The following is a 12,930-nucleotide window of genomic DNA, read 5'->3' as shown; positions in this document are numbered from 1 at the left end:
GTGTGCGGTATATAGACTGTAGTGTATGGTGCATACAGGTCATACACATCGTGTGTGATATATAGAGTGTAGTATATGGTGCATTCAGGTCATACACATCGTGTGCGGTATATAGAGTGTAGTGTATGGTGCATACAAGTCATACACATCGTGTGTGATATATAGAGTGTAGTGCATGGTGTATACAGGTCATACACGTCGTGTGTGGTATATAGACTGTAGTGTATGGTGTATACAGGGTCATACACATCCTGTGCAGTATACAGAGTGTAGTGTATGGTGCATACAGGTCATACACATCGTGTGTGGTATATATACTGTAGTGTATGGTGTATACAGGACATACACATCGTGTGCGGTATATAGAGTGTAGTGTATGGTGTATTCAGGACATACACATCGTGTGCGGTATATAGAGCGTAGTGTATGGTGTATACAGGTCATATACATCGTGTGCGGTATATAGACTGTAGTGTATGGTGCATACAGGTCATACACGTCGTGTGTGGTATATAGACTGTAGTGTATGGTGTATACAGGACATACACATCGTGTGCGGTATATAGAGTGTAGTGTATGGTGTATTCAGGACATACACATTGTGTGCGGTATATAGAGCGTAGTGTATGGTGTATACAGGTCATACACATCGTGTGCGGTATATAGACTGTAGTGTATGGTGCATACAGGTCATACACGTCGTGTGTGGTATATAGACTGTAGTGTATGGTGTATACAGGACATACCCATCGTGTGCGGTATATAGAGTGTAGTGTATGGTGCATACAGGTCATACACATCGTGTGTGGTATATATACTGTAGTGTATGGTGTATTCAGGACATACACATCGTGTGCGGTATATAGACTGTAGTGTATGGTACATACAGGTCATACACATCGTGTGCGATATATAGAGTGTAGTGTATGGTACATACAGGTCATACACATCGTGTGCGGTATATAGACTGTAGTGTATGGTGCATACAGGTCATACACATCGTGTGCGGTATATAGACTGTAGTGTATGGTGCATACAGGTCATACACATCGTGTGCGGTATATAGACTGTAGTGTATGGTGCATACAGGTCATACACATCGTGTGTGGTATATAGACTGTAGTGTATGGTGCATACAGGTCATACACATCGTGTGCGGTATATAGAGTGTAGTGTATGGTGTATACAGGTCATACACATCGTGTGCGATATATAGAGTGTAGTGTATGGTACATACAGGTCATACACATCGTGTGCGGTATATAGACTGTAGTGTATGGTGCATACAGGTCATACACATCGTGTGTGATATATAGACTGTAGTGTATGGTGCATACAGGTCATACACATCGTGTGTGGTATATAGACTGTAGTGTATGGTGTATACAGGTCATACACATCGTGTGTGGTATATAGAGTGTAGTGTATGGTGTATACAGGTCATACACATCGTGTGTGATATATAGAGTGTAGTGCATGGTGTATACAGGTCATACACGTCGTGTGTGGTATATAGACTGTAGTGTATGGTGTATACAGGGTCATACACATCGTGTGCGGTATATAGAGTGTAGTGTATGGTGTATACAGGGTCATACACATCGTGTGCGATATATAGAGTGTAGTGTATGGTACATACAGGTCATACACATCGTGTGCGGTATATAGACTGTAGTGTATGGTGCGTACAGGTCATACACATCGTGTGCGGTATATAGACTGTAATGTATGGTGCGTACAGGTCATACACATCGTGTGCGATATATAGAGTGAAGTGTATGGTACATACAGGTCATACACATCGTGTGCGGTATATAGACTGTAGTGTATGGTGCGTACAGGTCATACACATCGTGTGCGGTATATAGACTGTAGTGTATGGTGCGTACAGGTCATACACATCGTGTGCGATATATAGAGTGTAGTGTATGGTACATACAGGTCATACACATCGTGTGCGGTATATAGACTGTAGTGTATGGTGCATACAGGTCATACACATCGTGTGTGATATATAGAGTGTAGTATATGGTGCATTCAGGTCATACACATCGTGTGCGGTATATAGAGTGTAGTGTATGGTGCATACAAGTCATACACATCGTGTGTGATATATAGAGTGTAGTGCATGGTGTATACAGGTCATACACGTCGTGTGTGGTATATAGACTGTAGTGTATGGTGTATACAGGGTCATACACATCCTGTGCAGTATACAGAGTGTAGTGTATGGTGCATACAGGTCATACACATCGTGTGTGGTATATATACTGTAGTGTATGGTGTATACAGGACATACACATCGTGTGCGGTATATAGAGTGTAGTGTATGGTGTATTCAGGACATACACATCGTGTGCGGTATATAGAGTGTAGTGTATGGTGCATACAAGTCATACACATCGTGTGTGATATATAGAGTGTAGTGCATGGTGTATACAGGTCATACACGTCGTGTGTGGTATATAGACTGTAGTGTATGGTGTATACAGGGTCATACACATCCTGTGCAGTATACAGACTGTAGTGTATGGTGCATACAGGTCATACACATCGTGTGTGGTATATATACTGTAGTGTATGGTGTATACAGGACATACACATCGTGTGCGGTATATAGACTGTAGTGTATGGTGTATTCAGGACATACACATCGTGTGCGGTATATAGAGCGTAGTGTATGGTGTATACAGGTCATATACATCGTGTGCGGTATATAGACTGTAGTGTATGGTGTATACAGGACATACACATCGTGTGCGGTATATAGAGTGTAGTGTATGGTGTATTCAGGACATACACATCGTGTGCGGTATATAGAGCGTAGTGTATGGTTTATACAGGTCATATACATCGTGTGCGGTATATAGACTGTAGTGTGTGGTGCATACAGGTCATACACATCATGTGCGGTATATAGAGTGTAGTGTGTGGTGTATACAGGTCATACACATCGTGTGTGGTGTATAGAGTGTAGTGTGTGGTGTATACAGGTCATACACATCGTGTGTGGTATATAGAGTGTAGTGTATGGTGTATACAGGTCATACACATCGTGTGTGGTGTATAGAGTGTAGTGTGTGGTGTATACAGGTCATACACATCGTGTGTGGTATATAGAGTGTAGTGTGTGGTGTATACAGGTCATACACATCGTGTGTGGTGTATAGAGTGTAGTGTGTGGTGTATACAGGTCATACACATCGTGTGTGGTATATAGACTGTAGTGTATGGTGTATACAGGTCATATACATCGTGTGTGGTATATAGACTGTAGTGTGTGGTGCATACAGGTCATATACATCGTGTGCGGTATATAGACTGTAGTGTGTGGTGCATACAGGTCATACACATCGTGTGTGGTGTATAGAGTGTAGTGTGTGGTGTATACAGGTCATACACATCGTGTGTGGTGTATAGAGTGTAGTGTGTGGTGTATACAGGTCATACACATCGTGTGTGGTATATAGACTGTAGTGTATGGTGTATACAGGTCATATACATCGTGTGTGGTATATAGACTGTAGTGTGTGGTGCATACAGGTCATACACATCATGTGCGGTATATAGAGTGTAGTGTGTGGTGTATACAGGTCATACACATCGTGTGTGGTGTATAGAGTGTAGTGTGTGGTGTATACAGGTCATACACATCGTGTGTGGTATATAGACTGTAGTGTATGGTGTATACAGGTCATATACATCGTGTGTGGTATATAGACTGTAGTGTGTGGTGCATACAGGTCATATACATCGTGTGCGGTATATAGACTGTAGTGTGTGGTGCATACAGGTCATACACATCGTGTGCGGTATACAGAGTGTAGTGTGTGGTGTATACAGGTCATACACATCATGTGCGGTATACAGAGTGTAGTGTGGTGTATACAGGTCATACACATCATGTGCGGTATACAGAGTGTATATACACTGCTGTATTATACTTTGCATGTACAGGTCATAATGCCTCTTATCCTTTGTATAGAGGCTAGTGTGCCATGTATAATATATGGTATATACAGCATAGTGTCGCATACCCTGCTGTATTATACAATATACAACAGTTTTAATGCTCCATGCCCAATATACAGTATAATGTACAGTGTATACGATGTAGCCTGTATAATACGCGGCATTGGCTTGCCCTCCTCCCCAGTTTGGATCCTGGGTAGTGGGGACGCCCACGGTAGGTACCAGCATTCCTCTATTACTAAGAATCAGAGGCTGCCGGGAGGAGTAAAGTTCACTTTCTTGCTGGTAGCCGGGCTTTTCAGCACCGTGACCCAATAGCTTTGGAATGCTATTGACCTGTATATTAACCCTATATCTGCAGGTTAGCAGCGTTTGGGGACATGGCAGGTTCCCTTTAATTATGACACATAAATATCCGACATATGGCGACATCAGCGGGAAATAACAGAAGCTCCAGAGAAAGAGAAGAAGAGAAACGTCACCAGCAGTGAGGGGGTTACTGTTATGGGGAATCTTCAGCACCTACCTCCACCTGCAGAGCCGCACTCCACATATATGGCTGCTCTGTGCGCACAGGACCTGGGATGAGGTCACAGGAGGGGAGGAGTCAGGGGTCACATGATCAGGGGCCTCAGACTGTGACATCATAAGGTCCTGTACACACAGATCAGCCATAGATCTAGTGATGGGCAGTCTGGTTCTCTTTGTGATCCGGATCTCTTCTTTCCTCTCACCATTATCTCTATTACATTTCTGTTCTCCTCTGTTGAGTGCATATTTGAGCTTAAAGCCTGCCCACTCCCAGGTAGCCAATGAACTGCTGGCTGGGAGGGGATTTGGCTGCCAAACATTGTCATTTTCCCCTCCCAGTGAGAACCATTCAGAGACTATGGCTGTCATTGGGGTGCTGGCTCCCATTGTTTACAGAAGGTAGCCTGTTTTTTGTACGGGGCCATTCAGGAACGACCCATCACTACATATATGTGGTGTGCGGCTCTGCAGGTGGAGGTAGGTGCTGGAGATTCCCCATTACTGGGCGCAGGGGGCAGTAACCCCTCCATTCCCGGAGATAGCGCCCCCTGCAGGTGGAGGTAGGTGCTGGAGATTCCCCATTACTGGGCTGCACAGGGGGCAGTAACCCCTCCATTCCCGGAGATAGCGCCCCCTGCAGGTGGAGGTAGGTGCTGGAGATTCCCCATTACTGGGCTGCACAGGGGGCAGTAACCCCTCCATTCCCGGAGATAGCGCCCCCTGCAGGTGGAGGTAGGTGCTGGAGATTCCCCATTACTGGGCACAGGGGGCAGTAACCCCTCCATTCCCGGAGATAGCGCCCCCTGCAGGTGGAGGTAGGTGCTGGAGATTCCCCATTACTGGGCGGAGGAAGGGGACATTAACTCCTTCAGTGCTGATAACGTGCCTCCGACACAGTATAATGCCCCCCACAGTGACGCACCCCCCCAAATAGGATGGTGCGCGCTCAACCCCACTCAGAAAGCTGCATGGCATCATGAATTCCTCCCCTCACCTTGCTGCAGGTCGCATCTCTATGCTGTGTGGGGTTGGTGTAGCTGCAGCGATATAGAGACATCCAGGGGTACACCGCTAATAGCGGCAGACCATGAGGTCTATGCGTTAGGCTGCTTTTACACTTGCCGTGTTTTTGCGGGCCAATTTTACAGCCTCAATAGATTTCTATGGGGCTGCAAAATCGGCCCGCAAAAATTCCACAGTGCGCCGTGTGCCGTACAGCCGTTTTTTCAGCCGTGATGAAAGATCGAGCTTGCGCAATCTTTTATACGGCATACGGACACGGCCCCCATTTTAAATCAATGGGGCCGCAAAAACAAATAGAAGTTTGTTTTTGCGGCACACCGTTTTGTTTTTTTTTCCAATATTTACATAGTATTGGAAAAAAAAAACCATAGTGATCCGCAAACTTTTTTGTGGCCCGTTAGTGTGGAAGACCGCCTTTTTTGTGGCGATACGGCCTGCAAAAACGGTGGCAAGTGTAAAAGTAGCCTTAAGGGGCCAAATGATAATACTCTTGAAAACAATGATGGAATGGGAAGGAGTGATGAGTTAACGTGCTCGAATAAGTTGTTGTCGGCGTGTTCAAAAAATGTTTGAGTCCCTGCTGCTGCATATGTTGCCTAACAAACCAGCAATCCATGCATGTGTTGAGGCTGTCAAAGAGCCGTGAGACCTGCAGCCGTGGGGACTCGAACATGTTTTTCGAGCACACTGAAGACACTCGGTTAGTACCCGAGTATGCTCGGATAACACCTTATCAAAGCACGTTTGCTCATCACTAATGGGAAGCCATCAGGCACTATGGTATCATCATACTGTGTTGTGGGCAGTGTGAAGGCATTTGTCATGGTTTGAACAGGGTTATTGCCCTGCACTCACAGGGTTAAGGGTTCGTGGCCTCTTTCTGGATCTGGGAGGAGTATTTATACTCACTCTTTACCAGGGTTCTCTGTCAGCTATACTGTTGTTCTGGTGTGTCTGACCCCTGGTGTGCGTGTATTCTGCATTGATTGTTTGCTTCCCGTGTATGACCCGGTCTGTCCCCTCACTCTGTACTCCGTCTCTCGTTTTGGTACTATTGTCTTTTATGGTTCTGACCTCCTGGCTTGGCTATCGTTACTCCGTTACAGTTTGTCCCTATTGTACCGTCTATTGCCCGTTCTGGTTTTCTGATCTATTGCTACGTCCTGACTATCCATTCTGTCTAACCCTTTGGTACTGTATTGTTATCGTGCTTTGACCCGGCTTCATCTGGTTTCTGTCTCTGTCTATGCCCCTTGGTTACATTGTCCAGTATTTACCTTTCTAATCGTGTCCCTGCAGCTCCTCGCTCTGTGGGGATGAGGCCACGCCCCCAGCAGTCACATGCTTCAGGTCCTGTGATCTTGGAGCATGCTTTGTCACCACTGAGACCCCGCTACGCAGGTATCTTTGTGCACAGTCTTTATACTCAGGACACGCACACTGGCTCAGTGACCAAGTGCAGTGCGGGGTTCCTGACAGCATTATACTGAGCGTGTGGAGGACACTGTCAAGAAAGAATGTTGTGGTATCAAACAGAGTTTGAGGTAATTTTTATTGGCATCATACTTTGCGGTGGCCAGGATAGTGGTATAATAGTGACTGGGAACACTGAGGAGCACAAATGCTTTGAAAGTGCCTCAATACTATTCTCGCTTTCTGTCTGATGGGAGGTTTGCCCTTCTGTGACTGCATTTATGCACCTTGACCATGATTTCTATGCACTTACCTGTTGACGTCATTGCACCTATAGTATTGGGACTGTCAAAGGCTAAAGATGTACGTGAAATAGGCAAATGCCACTGACCTGGAGCAGGCTTCCAAATCTTGGAATGTGACATGGATCCAGGATAGTAGGGGGGGTATGGTAGATGTATGAGGGGCGGTTATTTGCATTATGAGCTGTCCATCCTAATAGAAGCATGTAGGGTCCATGTGATTCCATAATCTAAAACTTTTTAACTTTGTCTATGCCGTTGTATTTTGGTTGGTTTCATTAAAACAAAATGAGTTCTTTCTAGGTTATTGTTATACTCATGGCTGCCATGACAGTACATTGCAACGTGTACCAGTGCGCCAATGGGTTGACAGACGGAGTCCTATATCTGCTGAGATTGGAGCTACCTCTGTTCATGACGGAAATATTGCAGTGATCAATCACTAGTAACACACCTTCCTAGACTGTATGATGGCAATAAGATCTGTAAGGTAAACTGATCAGTCATTAGTGGTTCCACATTTTTCATGGTTTTCTCTGCTGTATTTTGTTGAAGGCTCACGAACTTAGATTGGTTTTGTTGTTTTGCGTTTTTAATATGGGTTCCAATGCATGGACTGGCTACAGCTCTCCTGACTTCTACTTGGTTACCTCATGGGTATATATGAGGCTGCAGAGTTTGGTTTAGTAGAGCTGCTGCCAGTTAAAGTCCAGGTTGTAGCACCTAATGTGGCATAACCCTTTCAAACCAGCTATAAGTTAAAACCGGCTGCACAATTGGAGCCTTGAATGTTCTACTCTGACACTAGACTGTCAGCTGAACCCACTGATATCGACAGGTTCGGCCAACGGTCTAATGTGTATGGGCCGACTAATGGCTAGAATAGATGTCGATTGTGCATGTCCGATTTTGGACTGTTTATCGCATTGTTCTCCTTGAGATAAGTCTGACTGACGATAAAGAGCAAAGGGGCGCTCCTATATATGAGAGAGTCAACTGAGCTGTCTGTCAGCTTATCATTCAGTCCCTCCTCAACTAGCAGATCGTAGCTGTGTGTCACAGCCAGGACCTGCCTCATACAATGATATCATTCAATTGTGTGTCACATAAGGATTCTCTTTTGCTTCCCCCTGACCCCGCACCTTTCATGTATAAATACCTTTTTTATATCGGTTCAGATGTATGTAAACTGCCGCGGTCCGGTCCGCTGGGCGGGGCTTATTCACCTGCTCCCCCCTCCTCCCTGTCTTGCTCTACACAAGAAGAAATGCGTAGAGCAAGACAAGGAGGGGGGCAGGTAAATAAGCCCCGCCCAGCGGACCGGACCGTGGCAGTTTACATACATCTGAACCGATATAAAAAAGGTATATATGCATGAAAGGTGCGGGGTCAGGGGGAAGCAAAAGAGAATCCTTATGTGACACACAATTGAATGATATCATTATATGATATCTCAAAAAAGGGGTGACAGATTCCCTTTAACCTGTTAAATTCCACTGTCAAATGCTGACAGCGGTGTTTAACATGTGGGTCTTCAGTGGGATGCTATGACAGCCAGCAGTCTGCTAAACACCCATGTGCTTGTTATTACGGAGCTGACTTGAAACCCTGCTGCGACCAAACTTCAAAGGAGACCTTGATTTCTGATATATACAGCTATGTTTTGGCATCACTCTGTAGAACAAAGGTGATCAGATGCTCGCAGCTTTAAGTCCCCTAAAGGGGGCTAACAAGTGCAATGAAAAGTAAAGACAAAATGTTTAAAAAAATATGAAAAAGATGAAAGTTCAAATCATCTCCTCCCCCCCCCCCCCCCCCCCCAATAAATGTAAACCCAAAGGTATGAACTGGGATATAAACTGGTGTGCATGCAGCGTGTAAGCGGATGTTCACACTTGGCCACTGAACAGATAAAAGCAAAAAAAAGAAACATAGAGATTAAATACCCTGCAGTAAATAAATAGCATAGTGCATGAAAATAATACACGGTACATAGTCAACATGTTTGAAAAAAAAAAATGTGAAAGCCATCCCACCACTTCACGGTGTCCATAATTGGGACCGTTCTAACTCTAATATTTAAAAACCTTACCATGTGTCAAGTGACATCCATGTGGATAAGGGCTGAGACAGACTAGGCCCAACCAGTGGACACACAGACATGGGAAACCACATCAATATAATTCCCAGCTCAAAGGAAAGGGCAGGCCACCCCTTTATATGCACATGATGCAAACAGAGAGATATGGACTCCCACCACCAGACCCGTGATCTGACAGATTCATTGACAGAGGACACCCCTTGGATGTGTTGAATGATGCATTCAAGGGAGCTAGTGCAAGGAATATGACTTCACTACTGAGGAAAAAGGAGCAGGAAGATCCGGAATCTCGGGTTAGAATTGTAGGTACATTTGACAATAGATCAGGAGAAGTTAGACGGGTTATACAAAAATATTGGAATATATTAAAAACAGAGCCAGATGTAGGTGACCTTATCTCTGAATCTCCATCCATGAGCGTCCGTAAGTGGAGATCCATACATGATCAACTAGTACATACTGTAGTACGTATTCCCTCATTGTAAGACCACCAATGTGACTGGAAAATAGGGAGAAAAGGCAACTTTAAATGCGGAAGATGCAAATTCTGCAAATATATTTTGAGAGCAAATACTACCAGCACTAGTACGGGTAGAATCTACCAATGCAGACACTTCTCGAATTGTAAGTCTGTGGGGGTATTTGTATTTATTTCAGTGCATCTGTCCCACTGACTATATAGGGAAGACTAAACGGGAGCTACAGAGGAGAGTGGGGGAACACATGGGAGATATCATTAACTCCCGAAATACTCCTATTTCAAGGCACTTTAGAGATGTACATGGCACTGACTTGGATTGTTTTCACTTCATGGTAATGGAAGTAGTTACACCACCTAATAAGGGGGGGGTATTGGGTACTGTTGATATTACAGAAGGAGGCTAAGTGGATCTACCATATGAGAAGTTTATCTCCTGACGATCTCAATGAGCAGTTGCAATTTGGTGGTTTCTGTGATCCCCCATTCTTCTCCTGACCGCATTATTGGGTTGTCACCTTTGTCCATGTTTTTTCGACCCACGAGAGAGACCCGTTATATAGGCCCACTGACCCGGATAGGTCCTGGCCTGACTTAATTATGGCTGTCACATCATAATGTTCATAGTATTTGACTTTTATGCACTTTTTTCTTTTTACTGTAATTTATAGGTTCATCAACCTCACTGTAATAATCGATCCCTTGGTATATAGAATCCTTGAGTATAAAATATTTATATATTTGTTGGTTATAAGAGATAGGTACTAAATGTATATTCCCTGCATCTATAGGTGGAAAGCATCCTAAAATTATAAAATTACTGGCATGAGTGCCAAATAACACGGGGAGGGGATATATATGGGAGGTGGTAATAAAACCTACCCTAGGAGGAAGCAAACACGGCGCACGGGAAACTGTATCTGTGTTCCAGCAGTGCAGAGGGGAATAACCCAGCAAATGAGCAAAACGGCACTCAGTGCCTGCGCAAAATGAACTGCATTTGCGCTACACCAATATAGGAAGCGAATGTCGGGACTACCTGGAAGTACCTTGGTCCGATGCCTCAAATGAAGGGGCTGCGGTGAGGTGTGGGTATGGCAGATATTAACTCCATGACTCACACAGATGGGCATCACTCCCACGTAGTGTCTCAGACTTTTCTTTATGAAGACATAAGATAAGTCCTGAATTCTTTATATGGATTTATGCTGGTATGTTCTCCTGATGAACCAAATGACGGGACAAACAAGTTGAGAATATGTATACTGGGCTTACTATGTATGTGATATAAAGGAGAATAAAAAGGGAGTATTAATCCTAAAAAAAGGTTCTATTTATTTGAATCTGGTGATATGTGCAATAGGAATATGCAAATTGACTACCAATGTGCACAAAAAAACGCCTGTGCGCGTGTCCTGAGTAAAGCGAACTGTGCTCAAAGATATCTGTGGAGCGGGCAGCAGCCAAGTAGATGCGTACTTCAGAACAGCAGGACCTGAAGCACGTGACTGCTAGGGGCGTGGCCTAAACTCCAGAGAGCTAGGAGCTGCAAGAGAACTCCTAGCAGGGTAACTGCGAGACAAAGTTACCAAGGGGCATAGACGGGGAGGATAGTCAGGACGTAGCCAATTAGTCATACACAGAGATAGCTGCAAGGTACAAGAGGGGCGAGCAGAGAGTAGTCAGATCACAGGCAATGAGTCATACACAGAGAGAATAGCACAGTACAGAATCAACAGGCAAACTCAACAACGGGAAACGGAACCGGGTCAGAACCATATAAACTATAACAACGAACAGGCACACAGAGGTCTGCACATTTGGCCAAAGACAAAAGTATAAGGCTGGGTTCACACGTAGCGGAACTCTCGCGGAAATTACCGCGAGAGTTCCGGAATTCCATTCCGCGGGAAAATCGCATTTTAAATTCCCGCGGAAAAACTAGCATTTTGCAAGCGTAATTAGCTTGCAGAATTGCTAGCGTTTTCCAAGCGATCTGGAGCATCGCTTGGAGAACTGATTGACAGGTTGGTCACACTCGTCAAACATAGTGTTTGACGAGTGTGACCAACTTTTTACTATTGAGGCCGCCTATGCGGCCTCAATAGTAAAAGATAGAATGTAAATAATAATATTAAAAAATTATATTGTTATTCTGACCTTCCGACGTCCCGCGCAGCCTTCCCGCCTCTCTCCATGCTCCCTGTCTCAGTAATCCTTTGCGACAATTACCGCGATGACGTCCGGTCTCGCGGGATCGCGACGATGTCGCGCGAATGACCGTGAGACTTCACGATCCCACGAGAACAGACTGCATCGCTCGCAAAGGCTTACTGGAACCGGGAGCGTAGAGAGAGGCGGGAAGGCTGCCGGGCCGTCGGAAGGTGAGAATAACAATATTTTTTATTTTAAATTCTATTTTTTTACAGGGATATGGTACCCAAAGCCCGGAGGACAGTCTCCTCTCCTCTGGACCGTGGGTACCATCCACAAATGTTCTGCTTACTTTTCGCATGGTGTGCACAGCCACATGCGGGAAGTAAGCGGAACAGTGCATTCCTATGGGTGCGGGATCGCCACGATTCCGCGAAATTAATGAGCATGCTGCGTTTTTACCGCGAAGCAATTCCGCCGCGGTAAAAACCGCAGCATTAGCACAGCATTCCGGAATCCCATAGGAATGCATGGGATGCTTATTTTTCGCGGCAAAATCGCGCGGTTAAAACCGCCACGGAGACGCGAAAAAAACGCCACGTGTGAACTCAGCCTAACTGGCAGGGATTGGAGATTCTGAGGGGTTTAAGAAGCTCTCCCAGAACCAGAAAGAGGCCACAATTATTAAGCCCAGGTGTGCAGGTCAAAACCTGCACTGATCTCCAGACGTTAACCCCTGACGTGCAGCTCAAAAACCTGCACTGGGATCATGACACATGCTGTCTATAAAAGTAGGTAGCCTGTACATATAATAAAACAAAATTAGCGATGGGTATAATACCTGGTCAGGAGACTGGAAAAGTGCCTGCAGTGCGCCCCTTTGCTCGCAATTGCATGTTGTGTTTGTGGGCGCTGGGTAACTAATTGTCAAGGGACATGTCTATCAGACTTACCTC

General features: G+C 45.1%; 2 protein-coding genes across 5 annotated transcripts in view; one reads left to right on the top strand and one right to left on the bottom strand.

The window, feature by feature from the left end:
* LOC141050975 (uncharacterized) overlaps positions 1 to 4,541 on the bottom strand; it is a 66,119-nt gene extending 61,578 nt beyond the window's left edge. The window contains exon 1 of the mRNA XM_073547738.1: positions 4,499 to 4,541. Within this exon, the coding sequence (XP_073403839.1) occupies positions 4,499 to 4,525 (27 nt within the window). The 5' untranslated portion in view covers positions 4,526 to 4,541. The remainder of the gene's footprint in view (positions 1 to 4,498) is intronic.
* Positions 1 to 12,930, top strand: part of LOC141050962 (uncharacterized) — a 359,750-nt gene that overhangs the window by 6,549 nt on the left and 340,271 nt on the right. The window contains exon 1 of one of the 4 annotated variants that reach the window (XM_073547706.1): positions 4,756 to 4,980. The exons of 1 other annotated variant lie outside the window; for it this stretch is intronic. In XM_073547706.1, coding sequence (XP_073403807.1) covers positions 4,954 to 4,980 — 27 coding nt within the window. In that variant the 5' untranslated portion in view covers positions 4,756 to 4,953. 2 more of the 4 variants (XM_073547709.1, XM_073547710.1) reach the window with 2 other exon arrangements.

This window comes from Dendrobates tinctorius, unplaced genomic scaffold (assembly GCF_039654945.1).
Source record: "Dendrobates tinctorius isolate UK_male_01 unplaced genomic scaffold, ASM3965494v1 ptg000155l, whole genome shotgun sequence".
Classification (NCBI taxonomy): Eukaryota; Metazoa; Chordata; class Amphibia; order Anura; family Dendrobatidae; genus Dendrobates; species Dendrobates tinctorius.
This window is presented reverse-complemented; position numbering and strand designations above follow the sequence as displayed.